Below are 23865 nucleotides of genomic sequence, written 5' to 3'. Positions count from 1 at the left end.
TCGGGACGATAAAAAGTTTAAGTCGGGGTGTTTGCAATAACCTGATTTTTTTCTTTGCATTTTTCAGTTTTTCTATTTCATTATGCATTTTGTTTTGTTTGTTTGGTTTCTTGAGTTTGTTTTTTGACTTTCATTTGATTGTCTTTTGAAACATTGTGGCATACATATTGAGAACATCAATCTTCACTTTTATGCTTTCTTGTCTTTAAGTAAAATGGTTAGCGCATTTTTTATCTTAATTCATGATGTTGTAAATAATGCTAGTATGTTTAGTGTATCTCTTTTCTCTATCTTAAGTAGTATGATATGAGCTAAGTATTGTATGGAGATAAGTTTGAGATTTGGTTTAACCTTAAGGATCTTACTTTCACTTTACTTGAGCTTGAATAGTTTATATCATTAAAATAGTCATGATTCATCCTATTTGTTTAGTACTTGGTTTCTATGGTGATTTCTCAAACTTCATTTTGGTTACTAGATGAGGCTCAAATCATGTAAGCACATTTAGAAAAATCAAAATATCTCAATATTTGTGCTTATGTACATATGTGTTCAGTGTTGCACCTTGTAACCATTTAGAAAAAAATGAAAAAAAAAAAGTGAAAAGGAAATAAAAAATGTTGAATAAGAGATATAAAAAATAGTTGTCGTAAGTGAAAACTAGCAAATTACCCTTTTGTGACCGAGTTAGGATACTGGGGAAATAACTGCTATGATTCTCTTGATATCGAGCACGCCTTTGAGACCTTGGGTTGATTGAGAAATATGAACCAAATGTGTGGCAGGTAAGTGCCTATCACTGGAAACATTAGGAACTCAATTAGATGACGACTTGACTAGGATGAAAATTGAAACTTGAAGAGTTTGGGTTACTTATTTGCACTGTGCACAAAGAGACTTATGCTTAAGCCATACTTGAGTTATTTCCATGATCATGGTTATCAATGAAACTTTTGGATAGAGATAGGAAAGTGCATTAGGGATTATGATGCATTATAGAACATATGAATCTAGATTGCGACATTTTGCTCGAGGACAAGTAAAAGTTTAAGTCTGGGGGTGTGATGTGCGTAGATTGTATACACTTGTTTAGCATGTTTTGATTTACATTATTATATTTTACGCATGCTTTATCTATGCATTTTCATGCTCCTTGATTACTTTTAGCATATTTACTCTTGTTTGTTTGGAGATCTGCTCTTGTGTGTTTTCTGTCTACAGGAGTCGAATTTGAAGAAGAATTGACGTTCGTGGCCAATTCAATAATCAAATGAAGAAAGAAGACACTAGCCATGAGTGCCACACGACCATGCCAAAGGAAAATGACCTTGGTCGTGTGAAGCTGGCTGGCCGTGCAGCTTCAGTAGAGAAGGAGAATGGAACGACCGTGTGAGAGCCACACGGGCATATCACTTTGGAAGCTAATCTAGAACACGGCCGTGTGGATCTACACGATCGTATAAGCCTTCCAGAGACCAAGCATTGCCTGGTCGTGTGTGCCACACGGTCGTGTGGATTTGCACGGTCGTGCAAGGCATCCAGTGACAAATCATGGCACGGTCATGTGAGAATCACACGATCGTGTGACTCTGGCCGAGAGGGAAGTAGGCAAGGCCGTGTGAGATTCACACGGCCATGGCACGGGTCGTGTGGCACCCAAACCCCCTGCCCTATATAAGGATTTCTCCTCCTTTGAAAGAGAGGAGGCTCTCCCTTTGGGGAGATCGAATCTTGAGGCTTTCCTTCACCTTTTGGGCGTTGATCCGGCAATTTCAAGGAGTTTTTCATCCAAGATTCGACTTCGGTGGCACAGATTGGTTCCAAAGATCACTCGTCATCTTTAGATAAGCATTTCTTCTTTATCTTCTTGATTGAGATCGGAATGTTTATGATCATCTTATCTTTAGTTCTTTTCTCTTGTTTCATGGAGTAGATCTCCTTGTTTTAGGATGGAGGGAGTATTTGTGATGTGAATTGATATATGAATTCATGGGTTTGCCAACTTCTTGTTTCAATGATGTTGTTATGTTTTGTATCAATTTAATCTTGTGTGGATTATTGTGTTTGGATCTAATTACCATTCTTGATTGGATGTTTGTAATTCTTGTGGATCTTGTAGAGGAATTCTCTAGATTATATGACCGAGGGGCGTCGTTACAGGGCTACCCCGTTAACGGACATTTAGGGGATCACCTTAAAGGGTGATGCAAGAATCTACAAAGAAGAGGGATAGATGAATGCGATGTACCCTATATCTTGATGTGAATTGATTAGTGATGAGTTTCTATATTGTATGGCCGAGGGGTGTCGTAACAGGGCTGCCCTGTTAACGGACTTCATAAGGATCGTTTCTATTTAGTTTCTTAAAGTGTAGATTAATGTCCCTAGCCGGTGTTTTCTGCAAAAAATAACCGACAATTTCTTGCAAATGCATGATAATTGAGGATAGGGTTGGTAGACCATATTACATTGATAAGTATTACAAAGAAACCAAATCTCCTAGAACTTCCATAAGACCTAGTTTCCTTACCTTTCTATTTCTATTTTCTAGTTTTGTTTTAGTTCGTGTAATTCTTGTTCGGTTGTTTAGTTAATTCGTTTTGATACATCTTTAGTGATTATAACAAGTCCCTATGGATACGATATTTTTTTTATCTTACTGATGACGTATTCGTACACTTGCGGAGACGTAACACTTAACATAAACTTACTTAAACTCAATTTAAAATTAAACTTAAATTCAAATCAAATCAACTTAAAATAAATCTCACAATCATCCGTAAGTATAACATGTTTTACAATCTAGACTGGGTGAGATGGAAAATTAAGCGATTGAACTCAATCAAACTATCTTTTAATTCATCAAATTGGATCCAAATCAAATACTTTATGTGTTAGAACATAATAATTTGGGGCAATGGATGTTGGATAGTGGATGTGCCAGACATATGACTGGAGATAGATTGAAGTTCATTAAGCTGAAACTCAAGAACTTAGGGTCAACTACGTTCGGCAACAACGAAAAACTTAAGTTAATTGGAACCGGTAATATCTAACTGAGTTCCGATTTTATTATTCGAAAAGTACTATTAGTTGATAAATTTAACTTTAACTTACTTAGCATAAATCAACTGTGTGACTCTGGTTATTTAGTTATTTTTTCTAACTCTGAGTGTATAATTAAAAATGTTGAAAATCTTGAAATTACACTTAAGGGAATTAGGAAAAACAATGTTTATATAATTGACTTACCAACCTCCTCACTAAAGTGTCTACTAACACAATAAGAGGAAACCAAGTTATGGCATAGAAGACTAGGTCACACTCATATCAGACTCATTTAAAAAAAATGATTCAAAATGGCTTAGTTAGAGGTTTACCCAAATTAAATTACTCAGAAAATTTAATTTGTAATGCTTGTCAACAAGGTAAATAAACTAAGTCAACCCACAAACCAACAAACTTAAATTTAACCAACTCAATACTTGAGCTCCTACATTTAGACCTATTTGATTCACACGGAGCCAAGTCACTAAGCAGAAACTATACTGCTTAGTTATAATTGATGATTACTCAAGATTTACTTGGGTAAAATTTCTAAAAACTAAAGATGAAACTTTTGAAATCTTTAAGAATTTTTGTAAATTAATAGAAAATAAAAAAGATACTAAAATTAAAAGAATTAGAAGTGATCATGGAGAAGAATTTGAAAACTATAAATTTATTGAATTTTGTAAAATTAATGGATATAATCATGAATTTTCATGCACTAGAACTCCCTAACAAAATGGTCTAGTAGAACGAAAGAATAGGACATTACAAGAAGTTGCGAGAACTATGTTAAATGAATATAATGTTAGTAACCAATTTTGAGCTAAAACAATAAATACAACAAGTTATATTCAAAATAAAATATTAATGAATAAATTTTACAACAAAACTCCTTATGAAATATATTACAATAAAATACTCAATCTAAATTACCTAAAAGTTTTTGGATATAAAGTACACATATTAAACACTAAAAACTATTTAGGTAAATTTACATCAAAATCTATAACTGGCATATTTTTAGGGTACTCCACAACTAATAGAGCCTATAGAGTCTTTAACAAGCCCCCAGGGCGTAGCGCAGACGGTGGGCGCATGGTATCTCTGGCGTAATGGCCAGGGGTCGATTCTCAGAAACTGACGACCTGGGGTTTATCCCGCCATGCGCCTATGGCCTGTGTACCTGCATGAACCTCCCTCCATATCCGTGGGGCCGACACTAGGGGAGCTGCTAAGGTAGCGGATCTACCTTTTTATAAAGTCTTTAACAAAAATACTTAAAAAATTGAAGAGACAATTAATGTAATTTTTGATGAAGAAAATAACTCACCTAAAGAAATCAATGAAAATAATATTCAAATTACCAGAAAAATAGATGATGGAGACGATAATCAACTTAGACCTAAAACTAGTCAATCAGAAGAACCAAGTCTTGATTTTATCATAAGACAATCTAGGATAAAATTTAACCACCCATCTGACCAAATTTTGAGTGACCCAACCCTAGGAATACGAACTAGATCATCATATAGAAACCTAAGCAAATAACCCTTATTTCTAAAATTATACCCAAAATAATAGAAGAAGTCTTACCTGACCCAGATTGGATAATCACAATGCAAGAACAACTAGCTCAATTTGAAAGAAACTAAGTCTGGGAACTTGTACATAAACCCACAAATAAATCTATAATTGAAACTAAGTGGGTATTAAAAAAAAACTAGATAATAAAGGTGAAATAGTAAGAAATAAGGCTAGACTAGTAGCAAAGAGGTTCCGCCAAGTAGAAAGGTTAGATTATGACGAAACCTATGCACCCGTAGCCAGACTTGAATCTATAAGGATGCTACTAGCCTATGCAGCACATAAAAGATTCAAGTTATACTAAATGGATGTAAAATCTATATTCCTAAATGAGTTCATTAAAGAAGAAGTTTATGTAAATCAACCCCCAGGATTCGAAGATTTAGACCACCCAAACCATATCCTTAGGTTAAAGAAATCTTTATATGGATTAAAACAAGCACCTAGGGCATTGTATGAACGACTTTCAACATACTTAATATCCAAGAGATTTAACCAAGTCTAATAGACCAAACCCTATTTGTTAAAACCTTAGAAAAAGATATCTTTATAGCTCAAATTTATGTAGATGGCATCATCTTTGGCTCAAAAAATACAAAATTCTTAAAAGAATTTACTAAAGTAATGAAAAATGAATTTGAAATGAGCCTAATAGAAGAAGTTAATTTTTTCTTAGATTTATATATAAAACAAACAAAAGAAGGAATTTATATTTTTTAAACCAAATACGCTAAGGAATTAATTAAAAAGTTTAGAATGGAAAACCCTAAAAATATAAATACCCCAATGACAATTAATATTAAAATTGACTCTGACTTAGAAGGAAAACCTGTAGATTTAAAATATTATAGGAGTGCAATAGGAAGTCTATTATACCTAACTGTAAATAGACCTGATATTTTATTTACAGAGGTATAGATACTAGGTACCAATCATGTGTAAAAGAATCACACTTAACCAATATAAAAAGAATACTAAGATACATTAAGGCAACTCTAAATGTAGAACTTTGGTACCCTAGGACTAGCACGCTTGACCTAGTTAGGTATTCTGATTCAGACTATGCTGGGTGCAAACTAGATAGAAAAAGTACAAGTAGTAGTTGCCAACTTCTAGGTCAGTGCCTAGTAAGTTGGTCCAGCAGAAAACAACACTGTGTTGCCTTGTCCAGCAGTGAAGCAAAATACATAGCCTTGGGTGAATGTGCATTTCAACTATTATGGATGATGCATACCTTAAAAGATTATCAACTAGAATATAAAAATACAAAATCTCAATTGATAACATAAGTTCAATAAACTTAATCAAAAATCCAATACACCACTCAAGGACTAAACAGATAGAAGTTAAGCATCACTTTGTAAGGGATCATGTAGCTAGGGGTAATATTGTATTTGACTATGTTGAGTCCAAATCAAACCTAACAGATATTTTCACAAAACTCTTACATGAACTTAAGTTCATCACACTTAGAAGACAATTAGGTATGTGCACAGTAGAATAGATTTTAAAGTTTTTCAAAATCACTCCTTTTATTAAGTTTTTTTTTTCAAAATCATGTTTTAAAATTCTAGGAAAATTATTTTCAAAACTCCCAATTTTACTAGTATTTTCAAAGTTTGGAAATAGTTTAGGACTTTCCCCTTAAAAAACATGTACCCCTAGGTTTCAGCCATAGCATCTTGTGTATGAAAAATGTAGGGATTTAGCGCGCTAAACACGCTTAAGTGCAGTGGAAAATTAACTAGATCCTCTCCAGAAGATCTATGCGAAGGAAAAAACAATCATATACTAAGTTTTACATGAGAGATATACCTTTGTTGCGTGCCCTTCGTAATCTCGACAGTAACTTTTTCTTTGGATGCAGATCTCAGCGCGATCAAGCATCCGCACCTCTACAGTATCCACACGAACACATCCTTCGTTCGTCACACGAACGAAGCCTTCAGAGAAGAACCACCTTCATGGTGCTAGCCACTCATGGAGGTCCGGCCAAGAGCAAAAATCGCCCAAGGAGGAAGAAGGAGGAAGAAGAGGGAAGATTAAGAGTCACACTTTTCATCTCTCTTGAAAAATCTAATCAAAAACCTATTTATATTCATCCAATGAATACCAAGGGTTTTTTTTGTCTCTTTGTATTCCTCTTAATGAGTTGAATTATTATATTAAATTAACCATTAATCCAATAACCTAATAAGTCTAACTCATTAATCCAATGTGTCTAATTCGGATTGGACTCAATTCAATGAGTGGGTTCATTTGAGTCTAACTCAATGAGTAACCCTAAAAGTCTAATCATCTCATAATTGGCTCTTAGGGCTAATTACTAACAATCTCCCACTAGCACTAGTGTCAATCACCACTAAGATGACACAAACACTTTGGATTTACCCATTATTCTTAATATCCTTAGTATTTTAGTCAAACTAAAATACCCATCTCTAAACTAATTTGTTCTTTGTGTGTGACCCAATAGACCTCGTAACGTTGGCAATGTATCTAAATCAACATTTGCGATACATAAGCAATGAGTGGCTTCTAGCAATGCATCATTGCTACCCAAGTGACGAGAAAGTCGAGATCCGACCTAACCTTTCTATGGCTATTATCTTGTAAAACTCAATCATTCTATCCTTGATATCCAGATTGATCAATGAGGCATAGACCGTGTCATCCTCTTATCAATTTTTGTATTTTTTTTATCTCTAAGTAGACACGCTAAACAAATAAGCTCAATATCTTATATTGACTCATCTGAGTATGGTCATACATTCTTGTGTCCTACTAATCAAGAGGCCCACATATATCGCTTCTGTCATATGGAAGGGATAGATTCCATCTACATCACTCACATCCCTCCGCATAATTTATTGCATACCCAGTGATCGACTTTATAGTCCACCCTGTTGCAGGTGACGTTTGATGATACCAAAGTACACAACTCATTATGTAGGGAACTGTAGTGACTTCAGGTTTAAGGACTATTTATACCAATAGTCACATGAGAATGTTTATGACACTCATATAACGATCCATGAAACATCTCATGGCGGGTCAATTTAGCACATATTCTCTAATATATACTCATGTGTCAACCTGATATCTCATATCCATGACTTGTGAGATTAAGTCATCTGTTGACTTACATGCTAGTCTTAACACATTAATATTGTCCTTGTATATTAATGCTTGACTAGAATAGTTTAAAGTAGCATTCTCTATATTATTTCACTATTAATTCAACAAATTGATATATTGTAGATTAAAACCTTCTACTCTAGGACATTATTATACTTATTCATTCGACACTCAACTATCCAATTCGGTTGACAATTCTAAAATTTCAAGTGGACAATAACTCCAGGATCAAAGTGGACGAGAAAGTTGAAATTGCAAATATGGAGCTAGAGTCAAATAATGAAACTCTTCCGTCTCATACAATGGAGACCTTTGAATATCCATTGGAAGGGACAGAATCAATCAAGTCCTCTGGTAATTCTCATAGAAAAGAGTCCTTAATGGTGTCAGACATGCTTGAGGTTAACAATAATGACATATATAGTAGCATTGCTCCATCAAGTTCTTACTATCTAATGAAATGTCCAAAATTGAAATTGCATCCAATTCGGTTGACAATTCTAAAATTTCATATGATAAGTTGCAGATGAATCAAGTAGGGAAGTCTAGAAAACTTGAAACAACAGATGAGCATTGGAAGCAAATTATTGAGGCACTCAAGATTGTTTGCGATGATTCACTAGATAGCAAAGATTGGATTATGCTAGAACTGTTAAAAGACAAGTTGTCTATGAAACATCAAAACAACAAACAAGTAGACTCTTTGTTATCCAAGCAAGAACATGACATTATACATCTTATTTCTGGTCTTGGATACGAGTGGGCTTTGAATATGAGCATGGTGTTGGCGTGTATAACAACCTTAAGCTTAAAGATCGGAAGATTGGACCATGTGTGATATTGCAGAAAATCAATGAATGCTAACAGATTGCGCTTTACTAGTCACTTGAAGACCTTTGATGTCTTTAATATGAAGCACTCGAGTCCTTGTTCTGTGGATGCTGATAATACTATTCTAAACTCGAGGATGAGTTCTTTTTAACCAGGGGCAACTGATGCAGGAGGATCTGAGCTTTGACGGGACATAACTTTTAATTTGGGCTGAACCCATAACGACCAATCTTGGGCAAAAAAATGTTGTTTAAAGTCTTTTCGAAGGCTTCGAAGATTTTGTCATTTTTTTAGAGTAATTTTCGTCTTTTGCATTTTAGGGTTTTGAGTCTGTTAAGATTTTTTCCTTTCTATTATGATTTTTTTCTTTCTGTTAAGAGTTTTGGATCCATTTAAACACTTGTCTGGGTTGATGTTAGATATTCGCATTTGGTTTTGAAAATAAAACTCTTTTCGTTTAAACCTAGAGGCAACTCCTCTTCGTTTATTGAATTCTCTATGTCTTTCTCTGCAATTCCTCTGAGAAAACAAGCCCTAGAATAATCGCTATTCTGCCCGGCGTTAGTAAGACTATCAGTATTGATATTTTGTGTCTCCATTGATTCAAGTAGGCTTCTTAATGATTTAGCATGAGATCCATATTCTAGCTGTGCTAAAGTTTTGCTTTTTAAATGATAGCATAGTTTTTCTTGCAAGTTGTATCAAAGTCGCATCATGTTAAGTCATTGAAAGATGAACTTAGATTGTGTATAATCATATGCATATATGTTGTCTTTGTTTTTCCTTTCTATATCCTTATATTCTATGATTTAAGGTTTGAATCTTGAGTATGAGAAAAACTTATTATTGGAATTCAAGTCTATGGTTGCAATTTCTTTATTATTATTATCATTTACGAAATTGTGGATATATATGTATATCCAAATTTTTATTTGAATTCAAGTTGGGTTCTGAAAATTCTAGAAATTATTATTATTATTTATTTAAGAAGACAGGATTACCTTTAGTTGTGGAAGGCTTCATATTTATTTTGGAGGAGTGGGTTGATGGGTTGAAAGTACTAAGAGTGCAGTTGTATGCAGTTTTGGATTGGCTCAATCCATGACCTAGTTTGCTTTCGACCCAATCCAATTGACCATCAAGTACCACCAACGACTGCCGGCCAGTGATTGGCATTGATTAGCAATCCGTGACTATAGACCGACATTGTTCGGCTAAGATTCAAATGCTTATTCTACAACACTCCTACCAAAGTTGGATGTGGAGTGTATGGAAACACAGAATTTTACTAGCATTCGAGCAGCAAAGTCAGAAACCCCCCTCCCTGTGTTCAGAATTGGTTGTTCAATTGATGAATAGATGAAACCAAATCACTGCAGGTTGCTGCAAAGTATTGATGAAGAGATCACCAATCACTGCAGATGGTTTCCTGATAGATCAAATTCGTTGTGCAGTAACCCTCTGCTAAACCCCTCAGTCTACCATCTAATTAGCTGTGCTTTACTCTACATTTTGTATCAGATGGTTAGGCCTTCCCCTGCTTTTTGCAAGAGACTATTTCTAGATGGTTAGGCCTCTATCTAATTTGTAATTCTTGAGACATTGCTTCTTCTCTATATGCTAGGGAAAAATCTCTAAATCTCCTATTCATGAGTCAAATTCAGTAAAGAATTTACAATATATAGACTTTATCAATCAGTTGCTGTGTGAAGCATGCATGAACATGGCCTGATCTCACCTTCCATTTCTCTCTTTTTTTTTAAGATAATAATAGTAATTTAAGTAGCAGGTTTTGATCGAATTGGTTGGTTTGTCAGCTTCATACAATTTACAATGCATGGATTGTCGTTTAATACTACTTTGCATTGCTAATGCTAAATGCTAACCTCGTTGACTCATTTTCACAAACAGGAAGGGCGCATGGATGCATCCTCCTCCCAGCGGAAGCGACGCGGCGGCGGCGACGACCGTCTCCCCTCAAAGCCTCGACCCGCTTCTTCGTCGCTGCCGCGTGGAGAAAAGGGTCCCGCGGCGTCGGAGGAGGACGTGGAGGAGTTCTTCGCCATCCTGCGCCGAATGCGCGACGCGTCGCAGTCCGTGGCCGTTGGGCGAGGCACGGCGGCGTCGGCCAGGTGGAGCCCGTCGTTCGAGTGGGAGGACTTCTTCGGGGGCGGCGCCGAGAAGGTCGCCTGCGAGGGGGGCGATGGAGCTCGAGCGGTGACGCCGGCGGTAGATGAAGAGGCGAAGCGGCCACAGGGCATCGACCTCAACGCCGATCCGGGGCCCGAGGCGGAGGGTGTGGCGGTGCCGAGCCCACTCGGTGAGTATACCGCCCTCTCAGTGCTTCCTCCGGCTGTTTCCTAAAATCAAATGTCGCCGCTGCTCTCTAATAATATGCAATAAATTAATAATATTTAACTTCTTTGTTTTTTTTGCACTTCTCATTTTTTTTAAACTACAATTGCCTTTAAAAAAAGACCCTATTTCATATTTTAAAATAGTCTTAGCTTAATTTTGTCACCCAATTATATTTTAGTAATTTAACTGATTGCTAAAATAGAAAAATAAGAATAATAATATTCATAATAGAGACTTACAAATGGTCATAATATACATTAAAAGATTAAATACTTAGGACCGAATGGATGGTTAATAACTTTTTTTAAAAAAAAAACACTTCTCCTTAGCAAATGTAATGCGAAATACTGATCGTGTATGTTTTAGTATTAGAAAAATACAGTGAACACAAATAGAAAAGACATACAGTAAAATCATATGCACCAAGCTCTCCGAACTTATTTTATAATCGATCCTAAATGAATTAGGAAATGGTCAAATGAATTAGGAAATAAACAGATGGAGGAGTTCTTTTTTATCCGAGGGTATGCACTAGTTAAGAATTGATCTTATTTTACTGTAACAAGTCTATTATCTCAAGTCAATTGCTCCATTCGTAACTGGTCAATTGTCAATTATAATAAAAGGTGGAATCTATCACTTTAGCGATTTCACACGATCGGCCACACGATTATATGTGAGGAAGTAAATTGAGAAACTATAGTTGATTATTATCGGGAGGATATTTTTCTCAACTTTACCAAGATTCGACCTCTTGTCTATTGTAGCAATAACTACCCCCACGATAGCTAACTCAACCATACTCCGGGGATTATTCATAACTTGTTAAAAAAATAAATAACATTGAATCTAAGGTGACCAATTAGACCCTATAGAAATTTTCCATCGGTCAAATAAAATATTTGATCCTGTCCGAATCGCCGAACCAAAGGACGCTAGGCACGTGGCGCGCTCCTAGTCGATGGCGTAGGCCTCCGAAGCTCCGGCGAACCTGCACAGAAGTCGGGCCGGGGAGGGGTTCCCGGCGGCGACCCTCCGACGCTCAAGTCAGGCGAAGCTCAATAGAAAGAAAGTGGCTCCGAGACTCGCAGAATACGTACCTCCGGCGAAGAATGAGGGCCTTTATATAGGGCAGTGAAGAAGTGAGTGTACACCTACCGAGGTGTACACGTGTCCATGGCCCATACCCAAGTAAGGGCTTGTCAGTGAGCTTCCCTAACACATACTGCTACAGTCTCAGCATGTCCTTGATGGGACATCGAAATCCCCTGTCACAAGATTTGGAGCATGGCCTACACGTGAAACATATATACCTGCTGCCAGAAAAAGACCTCCTTTGTCCTTTTCCCCTTTGCTCCAGATCTATCGTCCGGGCGGACAGCTCCCTTAACATCCGGCCGGACATATGCGATGGTTTACTTGGGGAGGTCCCCCACCACGTGCTTTGTGGAGACTATTAGCAGTGTTACCTTATGGATTTGGCCGAGCGTACAGTCCGCTCGGCCCTGCGACCTTTTCCAATGAGCGTCGGAACCCTAATTTCGATAGGGCGCCTTTAACCATCAGCCGAACATCGCCCGGTCGGCCAGCCGATCGGACCCATCCCTCCTGACGTTCGATTCCACCGAACGGCCGGTCGGTCGTCCGGTCGGGCCCGGTCCTTTCCGGATGGACAACTGCCACTTTGACTTCCACGTGGCGTTGACCTCACCGAACGGGGCCCCCTGTTCTTACCACCGGATCACTTGCCTCCCCTTCAAGTCTAGTCGAAGGAGGCGAATTGTCCGACTGACTGGACTACGAATCTGGCCGAATGGCTCCTCCGTACTAGCACCTCCCGCTCGGCCAACCATAGAGACAGCCTTAAGCGAGCCAACGATGGCATTCACCGGATATCCTCGTGTTCTGCGCCAATCTTCGACTTTAAGGTTGATTATGCTTTCATTAAATGCTCCGAATGATTGAATGCCACGTGGAGCAATGCCATCGGCGTACGACAGCGGTGGCATGGTGTTTTGATGTGATCGAAGCGATTCGAAATGGACGGCTCGATGCATGCTTTGATTCCCGTGACCTGGATCCAACGGTGGAGGCCGCCCGGCCCTCACCCTATAAATTCTTCGTTTTTCCTTCTCTTCCTCATTTGCCTCCGCGATTCCAACCATTGCCCCCTGCGCTTTGGAGCTCCTGCGATCCTGTTTCTGCTCTCCGACGCTCTCCGGCGCCTTTTTCGCGATCCCTTTCCCCGCATTAAGGTTTTATAGCTTTCCTTCCTCCTTTCCGGTGTTTCCTCCGCATTTCTTCCTCAGTTTCGATCCTTGAAACCTCCTTTCGTTTGCTGTTGTTTTCCTCCTGCCTTTTTTCCTTTTGATTCCTTCCGATCGGCCCATGGCTAGTTCTTCCAATCCAGCAGATCAGTCGCTCGGCCCATGGTACACCACCATGCAGTCCCGATTCGAACAGCGGAACTTCGATATTTTGACAGACAATTTTGAAATCCCAGAGGATTTCGAAATTCGTTTAGCTGGTCCTTCCGCTCGGAGGGTTTATAGACGCCGGCTCGTCTCTCGATATTTAATGTCGGAGCTCGACGGTCTTCCGCTCGGAGGGTTTATAGACGCCGGCTCGTCTCTCGATATTTAACGTCGGAGCTCGACGGTCTTCCGCTCGGAGGTTTATAGACGCCGGCTCGTCTCTCGATATTTAACGTCGGAGCTCGACGGTCTTCCGCTCGGACGTTTATAGACGCCGGCTCGTCTCTCTATATTTAACGTCGGAGCTCGACGGTCTTCCGCTCGGACGTTTATAGACGCCGGCTCGTCTCTCGATATTTAACGTCGGAGCTCGACGGTCTTCCGCTCGGAGGGTTTATAGACGCCGGCTCGTCTCTCGATATTTAACGTCGGAGCTCGACGGTCTTCCGCTCGGAGGGTTTATAGACGCCGGCTCGTCTCTCGATATTTAACGCCGGAGCTCGACGGTCTTCCGCTCGGAGGGTTTATAGACGCCGGCTCGTCTCTCGATATTTAACGTCGGAGCTCGACGATCTTCCGCTCGGACGTTTATAGACGCCGGCTCGTCTCTCGATATTTAACGTCGGAGCTCGACGGTCTTCCGCTCGGACGTTTATAGACGCCGGCTCGTCTCTCGATATTTAACGTCGGAGCTCGACGGTCTTCCGCTCGGACGTTTATAGACGCCGGCTCGTCTCTCGATATTTAACATCGGAGCTCGACGGTCTTCCGCTCGGACGTTTATAGACGCCGGCTCGTCTCTCGATATTTAACGTCGGAGCTCGACGGTCTTCCGCTCGGACGTTTATAGACGCCGGCTCGTCTCTCGATATTTAACGTCGGAGCTCGACGGTCTTCCGCTCGGAGGGTTTATAGACGCCGGCTCGTCTCTCGATATTTAACGTCGGAGCTCGGCGGTCTTCCGCTCGGAGGGTTTATAGACGCCGCCTCGTCTCAATTTTTAACGCCGGAGCTCGGCGGTCTTCCGCTCGGAGGGTTTATACGCACTCGTCTCTCGATATTTAACGCCGGAGCTCGACGGTCTTCCGCTCGGAGGTTTATAGACGCCGGCGCCTCTCGATATTTAACGCCGGAGCTCGGCGGTCTTCCGCTCGGAGGGTTTATAGACGCCGGCTCGTCTCGATATTTAACGTCGGAGCTCGGCGGTCTTCCGCTCGGAGGGTTTATAAACGCCGGCTCGTCTCTCGATATTTAATGTCGGAGCTCGGCGGTCTTCCGCTCGGACGTTTATAGACGTCGGCTCGATATATTCTGCTTCGACGGGTATTCACTGGACGTTGTGAGTATCTTTGGGTACTGGGCCGAGCGGTACACGTAGGTGGCCGATCGATATTGACGGTGAGTACGAGTCCCCTTGATCGCCTTTTTCCGCTCAGAGCGTTTATAGACGTCGGTTGGTCTCTCGATATTTAACGTCGGAGCTCGACGGTCTTCCGCTCGGAGGGTTTATAGACGTCGGCTCGTCTCTCGATATTTAACGTCGGAGCTCGACGGTCTTCCGCTCGGACGTTTATAGACGCCGGCTCGTCTCTCGATATTTAACGTCGGAGCTCGACGGTCTTCCGCTCGGAGGGTTTATAGACGCCGGCTCGTCTCTCGATTTTTAACGTCGGAGCTCGACGGTCTTCCGCTCGGAGGGTCTATAGACGCCGGCTCGTCTCTCGATATTTAACGTCGGAGCTCGACAGTCTTCCGCTCGGAGGGTTTATAGACGTCGGCTCGTCTCTCGATATTTAACGTCGGAGCTCGACGGTCTTCCGCTCGGACGTTTATAGACGCCGGCTCGTCTCTCGATATTTAACGTCGGAGCTCGACGGTCTTCCGCTCGCAGGGTTTATAGACGCTGGCTCGTCTCTCGATATTTAACGTCGGAGCTCGACGGTCTTCCGCTCGGACGTTTATAGACGCCGGCGCGTCTCTCGATATTTAACGTCGGAGCTCGACGGTATTCCGCTCAGACGTTTATAGACGCTGGCTCGTCTCTCGATATTTAACGTCGGAGCTCGACGGACCCATAGGCTAATTTTGAGGCTACCGCTCGGCGGACCCATAGGCCATCCTTTGAATTAATTTTGCTTCCTGCATTACAAGGACATGGGCGACTAACATATACAAAAATGATTTACATTCGTGCACCTTTCACCCCGCTCGATAAGGCTGGAGATGATTCGCACTCCACGATCAATCCAACTGCCGCCCGTCTTCATCCTCCAAATAATAGGCTCCTGAGCGGAGCTTTTCAATAACCTTGAAGGGGCCCGCCCACAGTACCTCCAGCTTGCCGACGTCGCCGACCGGCTTGACTTTCTTCCAGACAAGATCGCCGACCTGGAATGATCTGGGAATGACGCGTCGGTTGTAGTTTTGCTTCATTCGTTGACGGTACGCCATCAGCCGGACGGATGTCATGGCTCGCTCCTCATCAACCAAATCCATCTCCATATTCCTCCGCTCGGCGTTATCATCATCGTAATGCTGGATCCAGGTGGACTCGACGCCGACTTCGACAGGAATCACTGCTTCGCCGCCGTACACTAGATGGAACGGCGTAACGCCCGTTCCTTCTTTTGGAGTCGTTCGGAGAGCCCATAGGACGCCCGACACTTCGTCCACCCAGCTTCCTCCCAAGTGGTCGAGCCGAGCGCGCAGAATTCGAAGAATTTCCCGATTGGCTACTTCGGCTTGACCGTTGCTTTGGGGATAGGCCACGGACGTGAAGTGTTGCTCAATTCCATAGCTCTTGCACCAATCTTCAAATAACTTCCCTGCAAATTGCCGCCCGTTGTCGGACACAAGTCGACGAGGGATGCCGAACCGGCAGATGATGTGTCGCCATATAAACTTCTTGACCATCTGCTCGGTGATCTTGGCCAGCGGCTCGGCTTCCACCCACTTAGAGAAGTAGTCGACTGCGACAATCAGGAACTTTCGCTGCCCGGTCGCCATGGGGAAAGGTCCCACGATATCCATTCCCCATTGGTCAAATGGACAAGACACTGTAGATGCCTTCATGTCTTCCGCCGGGCAGTCACGTGGATGCCTTCATGTCTTCCGCCGTTCGAAACTCCTTGAAGCTAGTGATGGATCCGTCCGGCAACCTCCGAAACCACCGTTGAGCCGATCCCAAGAGAGTGGTGAGGAAAACTCGGCACTTTACTCCATCTGTGTATTGATGGAGAGTAGCTGTGTTATCGAACTTACCCAGATGATCATCCGAGTCGGTTGTTCCATTATAGTCGCCGATCTTCGGAGGCACGTAGTGCTTTGGCAGGGGATCTCGCAGAATAGCCTCTGAAAATTGGCAATTGATCCGCTCGGACGATGCGTCCTCTTGGGGGGCTTTCCCTTTTCTGTCTTCTCGTCTAGGCATTTCATCCGAAGAAGATCCCCGATCCTTTTGAGCTGCTGCAGCTTCAGGGGGTGCGGAATAAGGCTCGATGAAATGCAACGGTGGCCGGTGGTGCTTCCGCTCGGCCACCAGACGCTGATGTTGCTTGCTGCTCTGGCCGCTCGGCTGTGGCTTTCTGTTTTTTCTCTACGAGCTTGGCGGCCCTTATCTCGATCAGAGCATCGAGTTCCTCGTTCGAAAGCGTCACCATATGTTGTCGTCCAGCCTCGTCCATTGTTTCCGATCGGATGCAGGAGCGTTCCCACAGACGGCGCCAAATTGATCCTGTCCGAATCGCCGAACCAAAGGACGCTAGGCACGTGGCGCGCTCCTAGTCGATGGCGTAGGCCTCCGAAGCTCCGGCGAACCTGCACAGAAGTCGGGCCGGGGAGGGGTTCCCGGCGGCGACCCTCCGACGCTCAAGTCAGGCGAAGCTCAATAGAAAGAAAGTGGCTCCGAGACTCGCAGAATACGTACCTCCGGCGAAGAATGAGGGCCTTTATATAGGGCAGTGAAGAAGTGAGTGTACACCTACCGAGGTGTACACGTGTCCATGGCCCATACCCCAGTAAGGGCTTGTCAGTGAGCTTCCCTAACCCATACTGCTACAGTCTCAGCATGTCCTTGATGGGACATCGAAATCCCCTGTCACAAGATTTGGAGCATGGCCTACACGTGAAACATATATACCTGCTGCCAGAAAAAGACCTCCTTTGTCCTTTTCCCCTTTGCTCCAGATCTATCGTCCGGGCGGACAGCTCCCTTAACATCCGGCCGGACATATGCGGTGGTTTACTTAGAGAGGTCCCCCACCACGTGCTTTGTGGAGACTATTAGCAGTGTTACCTTATGGCTTTGGCCGAGCGTACAGTCCGCTCGGCCCTGCGACCTTTTCCAATGAGCGTCGGAACCCTAATTTCGATAGGGCGCCTTTAACCATCAGCCAAACATCGCCCGGTCGGCCAGCCGATCGGACCCATCCCTCCTGACGTTCGATTCCACCAGACGGCCGGTCGGCCGTCCGGTCGGGCCCGGTCCTTTCCGGATGGACAACTGCAGCTTTGACTTCCATGTGGCGTTGACCTCACCGAACGGGGCCCCCTGTTCTTACCACCGGATCAATATTATTAAAAAAAGATAGATCCGTTATCTTAACGACCCCCTTAGTACCGACCCTACATATATGGAAGAAAGTAAATATAAGTACATAGACGGGAGACACATGATGGGCTAAAGCATGTATGTCATCAGTTCCTGGGAATCAACCCCTGATCATTATACCAGAAATATTATGTGTCCACTGTCTACGCTATGTCCTAAAGTAAATAAAGTATTATTAAAAAAAATAAATCAAATTAGTCTCATTAACTAGTCTTGGTTTGACCGGACCGATCTAATGGAATTTTTTTTACCGATCATTAAAATAAATGAGGAAACGCTGATTGCATGCCTCATTTAGAAGAAAATAAAATATTATTAAAGCTCCTAAGTTAAAATTGATAACTTGGGCATCATTATATTAACAATCTTCCCATTAATATAATAAATATTGATCCGGCGGTAAGGTCGGGGGACCCCCTCTGGAGAGGAGTCAACGTCACGTGGAGGTCAAAAGTCAAAAGGGTCAGCACGAGGCCCGGCCGATCGGAAAAGGGATGGGTCAACCGGCTGAACGGGTCCGAGCGGAATCAAAGACAGCCCGACGGGGAGTCGGGTTTCCGACGCTCATGGTGAACATGGTCACCGGGCCGAGCGGGCATCCCGCTCGGCCGAGGCATAAAGCAGCAATGGTGTGAAGGAACAGTCTCAGCCGAGCACGCGACCGGGAATCTTCCCAGTCGGACGGAGAGGTGCCTTCCGAGCGGCTGGACGCTCGGCTCGGGGAGAGAAGAGACAAAAGGACAAGGGGACATTGGGGAACATCTTCTGACAACAGGCATGTTCAACGACCAAGTCATACGCAGAATCTTACGACAGAAGGTTCTGTCGTCCCATCAGAGAGGTGCTCGAACTGTAGCAGTATGGTGTCAGACATGCAGCATGCTCCTCTGGCAAGCCCATACTAAGGTATGGTAAAGGACACGTGTACACCTCGGTAGGTGTACATAAGCCTCCCCACAACTCTATATAAGAGCCCACAAACTTCACCAGGAGGTACGTGATCTCTCATTATCGGAGCCACTTCATCGTTTTCCTCTTACCTGACTTGAGCGTCGGAGGGTCGTCACCGGGAAACCCCTCCCTGCCCAACTTCTTTACAGGTTCGTCGGAGATTTACGCATCTGGTCGAAGATAGAGGAGAGCGTCACGTCCTCAACGTCCGTCGACCCAGTATTCGAACAAGATCAAATATTATTAAATAATAATAAAAAATGAAATTCGTTATCTCAGTCAACCTATACGGTCAACTCTATGACTACATGTAAGAAGTTAAATTGGAAAACTATGGTTGATGACTTGAGCATCATTATATTAACCATCATCCCATTAACATAACTTGTCCTCATCGAGCCACGAGCTTCCCAAGGTTTACGTGTAACACACTAAGCTTCTACACACTCATGCACATATTAGAAAACTAACATAAACTTAACTTAAATTTTTATCAATCAAATAAAAAATAATATTGTCAAACTCGACTTAAACTCTTTTCAATTTCCTTACAAATATTTTATTTCGATCGACAATTTGATCGGGTCCATTTATTTGGAGCATTGATTATAAAGAAAATATGTTTTTAAAAAATCTCTAGAAAGATATTTATAAGTAACACCCTTTGAATTTCATCAAACTGACTAAGTAATAAAGATGGTAATGAGACGGGACGGATACGGATTTGTTATCTTCATTTTCATCCTCAAATTTCATCTCCGTTCTCATTTTCATCCCCATTCCTATTATTTTGGATTCGTAGAATCCTCGAACTCGAATCATCAGGGATCAAATCTCCATCGCAAACTCCATTCCATTTTCATCCTCAAATTAATTTAATAATATTATTATTTTACTATTAATATTAATATCAGTATTAATAATAATTTTATTATTAATATTTTAAAAATTTTTAATATTATTATTATTATTATTTTTAAAAACAATATATTATTATTATTATTAGGGCGGGTTCGGGGATAGGGACAATATCCTCATACCCACCTCGAACTCGATAAAAATCCTTGAATCTGTCCCTATCTTCGAATAAATCGGAGATCTCCGTCTCTATTTTAAGTTTTTCCGATGAAACTCCGAACTCATGGAAAAAATTACCATCAAAATTTCACGAAAAAAATTATCATCCCTATTAGGTAGGAGGTAAATTCCTTATTCTCACTTAAATATATTCATATATTTTTTATTATAATAATAATAATAATAATAATAATAATTTATAACTCCTAATCCAATTCAAACTTTAAAAAACCCTTAACAACCTCACCAACACCATTGGTCCAGCGAGAAAAATAGGATGATTAGGCCTGATGAAAAGTCAAATTAGGGGTTGGTCTAGCGAGAAAAACAGGATGATTAGAGCTGATGAAAAGTCAAATTAGTCTAGGCTGAGGTACCAAATTAATCAAAAAAAAAAAAAAAAAAAAATTTAATTAATCAGGTTAGATATTATCAAATCATAAAGCGCTCCTAATCAACGTCCAGAAATTCAACATCTCTTAATTATATGTCTCATTTAGGAAAAAAAATTTCTATAAATATCCCGTAACTGGATAAGCCAACTAGCCTCTTGGATAGGCAATCAATTCTAGCAAATCAAATGTGTTGTGTTAATCACTTGATCTAGTCATTTTCAACGAAATCACATGAGTCATTTGTCGTTTGATTCTGGTCAAGTGGGTTGAGTGAGATGTGCAAATCGGACGGTCTAAAAAGGATGAGTGAGTTAGTTGGATTACGCATTGGGTCAAGTGGATCAAATAAACTAGATAGTCCCAACAAGTCGAGCGACTTATTCAAACATAGCTGTCGAATCTATCTAGACAAGTTAATCACGTTAGGTGATCCGAACAAACTAGTTGAATTGAACGAGCTCAACAATTGTAGCAATAGGTTGAATGTATAATTCAAGTAAATTATTATGTTATAAAATTATAATAAAAGATTATATATATCTATCTTATCAGATATGTTTCTTTAGTCAACTCTCTTTGTATTCTTATTATGCTGCTTTTTGCCTCTCCCTCTCTATCCTTAGTTGACAAAGCTGACCAAGTCGCAACTTTGACCTCGTTTCTTCAATAAAAAGAAACAAATCAAACACAACCAATTCCACCGTTGACTTCAAAAGCAATCCCAAGAATCATCTCATACCACTGGAAAAATTCAGAACTTCATTCAAAAGATCCAAACTTGATAACTCAATAGTATACATTGAAGAATATTTACACATTTCATACAGATAATCTCAGCTTTGTATCAAGAGCTAAAAATCCAATTCTTGGAACGAAATCAAAACCTCAAAAGATTTGGTTGATCGGTTCTTCAATCCGTCTCTCTCTCGCTCTCTCTCCCTCTCTAATCTAATTATTATATCTACAGATTGTGGACTTAGAACAGCAAGCAGACAAGATTGGAGGGTGGTAGGCAAACTGTACAATTACAAGAACAGATTGGAAGATTTTTCCAAATTACCTGAAAGTTTAGCTCCTTGAATTGAAATTTTGAGTTTTTGGAGTCGAATGATTGCCTCTTGCTCTGTTTCACATGGCGGTTGTGTAAAAGATGGCAGTTTTAGGCCACGGCGGTGATGCCGCTGCAGCTCCGGCGAGCGCCGTCGAGACAATCAAAACCCTCGACGCGGACGGCCGCCGGTAAGAGGCCGAGCTTGGCGTGGGCGCAGCCGTGCTTGGGGGACATCATGGACTGGGTTAGCGGGAAGGGGGCGAAGGGAGCTGGCGGGCGGTCCTCGCCGAACCGGGCATCGTGGACCACCGGATTGGCGGCGCGACTCGGCGGAGAGCCGCAGAAAAAAGGCGAGTTCGAGTCCGGTTGGTGGAGTTCTCCGCCCTTTGAGAGAAGCATATCGACAAGGTCTTCTTCCCCCGCCTTCGGATCAGGGAAATCCTTCGAGGGCCACGGGAACGGCCGGAAAGGCTCGGCGACGACGCACAGCGGGCGGAGCCGCCGCGGTTTGGGACACAAAATTGGGGCTTTGCGGTCGGCGGCGAGGAAGGGCGGCCGCATCTCTTCACGGGCGGCAAAGGCGTTCTGGTGAAACCCGCAGCTGTTCATCTTCCCTCCGATCTCTTCCAGATCCGCCGGCACGCCGCCTGTAAATTACAAACCCCCAAAATACTCGTATCAACCCTAGCGATCTCTAACCAGAAACACAAAATAGTAGTCGATCAAAAGATCTCTCGAAGCAGATCCGTAGCTCTTTTCGAACAAATCAAAAAAAAATTCTCAAATTTCAAAAAAGACCAACAGATCTGATCTTAAATCAGCCGAAGATCCTCCAAAAACTACGACCAAGTCACTAAATTTATTCAAAAAAATTGCATAAATAAAACGCCGTAAACGATAAGAAGGCACAGATCTACAACAGAAAACAAGAACGAATCAAAACCGAAATAAATACTTAAATCGAACAGTTCTTAAAAAAAAGTACCGCCGTTAACAGGCAAAGATCGCAAATCTCTTCACCAGATCCACTTCACGCTCTGCGAGAGAGGAATCGGACAGAAATCCGCGGAATAAAAAGGAGGAAGACGGCGAAAGGACGCCGCAGAAGGGATGGATCTGGCGCAAAATTATAGAAAGGGTTCGAACTAAAAGTTGTGAAAAAAGCAATAATAAATTAAAGAGGAAGGTGTGAGGAAGGAGTAGGAGAAATTATTGTATGATTGATCTTGTGCAAAACTTTTTAGTCCCAATTTTAGTAAAAAAAAAAATCAAATAAGAAGATTAATATATATATATATATATAATTCAAAAAAATGGGAAAAAATCAAACTGATTTCCTCTGAATGGGTCATGACAATATAACACTTTTTATTAAAAATAAATAATAATTTAAACTCTTATACGTTAATAAAAGTTGATAAGATTATTAAATTAATGAAAAAATAAAATTTTTAGATTGGATTAAAGCGTTTAATTATTTAAACACATGCAACATAGAAGATGTACATTATAAAAAATCAATAAATTAATATGGTATTATTACAACTTATTGTCTAAGCTTGATAAAAAATCAATAAATTAATATGGTATTATTACAACTTATTGTCTAAGCTTGATAAAAAATCAATAAATTAATATGGTATTATGTTTGACCCATAGGTCATTTGAGTTCGTATGTGGTGGGATACTTGTCACATGAGGTCGCAGGATCGAAACTCGGGATAGTCAGGGCGTAAATCTCCGGTCCTTGTGTAACTCACCCCACCTATCACATGCTCACTCAGGATACTATGATTTACCTCTCTCGTGATGACCTTGGATCGGATATGACGAAAACGCTGAGGACGAACGATTTCACCTTTTGTCACTTGATAAACAATGTCATGCATGCCTCATGACTATCTACTACATTATTTAATTTTCATCGTTATCCAACAACTATTAAAGACACGTTGAAATTGCATAAAGATATTAATAATGCCATGGGGGCCAGCGAAACATTATTAATTTTTCACTCAGAGAAATTGCTTGAGCCTTTCGGTGCATGCCAAGAGACATATTCCTAATCCATTGAAAAGTCAGTTGGTGTGTAAACAAGGGAAGAGATGCTTCGTGCAAAATGCCAACCTTTGAAGTTGATGTCTGATCACATCACAATCTGCGTTCATTGAAAAGTCAGTTCATTTAAACAAGGGAAGAGATGCTTGATGCCAAATGCCGACCTTTGGAGTTGATGTCTGATCACATCACTCTCTGCGTTTGTGATTTAGATACTATGAAATTACATAATCGAGCACAATTTGTCAACATCTAATTAATTCATCGAAGAAATAATTGAAAGAAAAA

General features: G+C 41.3%; 1 protein-coding gene across 1 annotated transcript; it reads right to left on the bottom strand.

Moving 5' to 3' along the window:
- Positions 1-21210: 21210 nt before the first annotated feature.
- LOC121976948 lies at positions 21211-22843 on the bottom strand. Its single transcript, XM_042529381.1, has 2 exons — positions 22505-22843; positions 21211-22166 (listed from the first exon to the last, which is right to left on the bottom strand). Exon 2 carries the CDS (start codon positions 22126-22128, stop codon positions 21628-21630), a length of 501 nt encoding a protein of 166 aa, XP_042385315.1. The 5' UTR covers positions 22129-22166; positions 22505-22843; the 3' UTR covers positions 21211-21627.
- Between the last annotated feature and the right edge of the window lie 1022 nt (positions 22844-23865).

Source organism: Zingiber officinale, chromosome 4B (assembly GCF_018446385.1).
Source record: "Zingiber officinale cultivar Zhangliang chromosome 4B, Zo_v1.1, whole genome shotgun sequence".
Classification (NCBI taxonomy): Eukaryota; Viridiplantae; Streptophyta; class Magnoliopsida; order Zingiberales; family Zingiberaceae; genus Zingiber; species Zingiber officinale.
The sequence above is the reverse complement of the archived record's forward strand: the minus strand, read 5'-3'. Positions and strand labels throughout refer to the sequence as shown.

What these genes read in the sequence shown, in the direction of transcription:
- LOC121976948 (XM_042529381.1), bottom strand. Translation starts at nt 22,128, where the DNA reads ATGAACAGCTGCGGGTTTCACCAGAACGCCTTTGCCGCCCGTGAAGAG.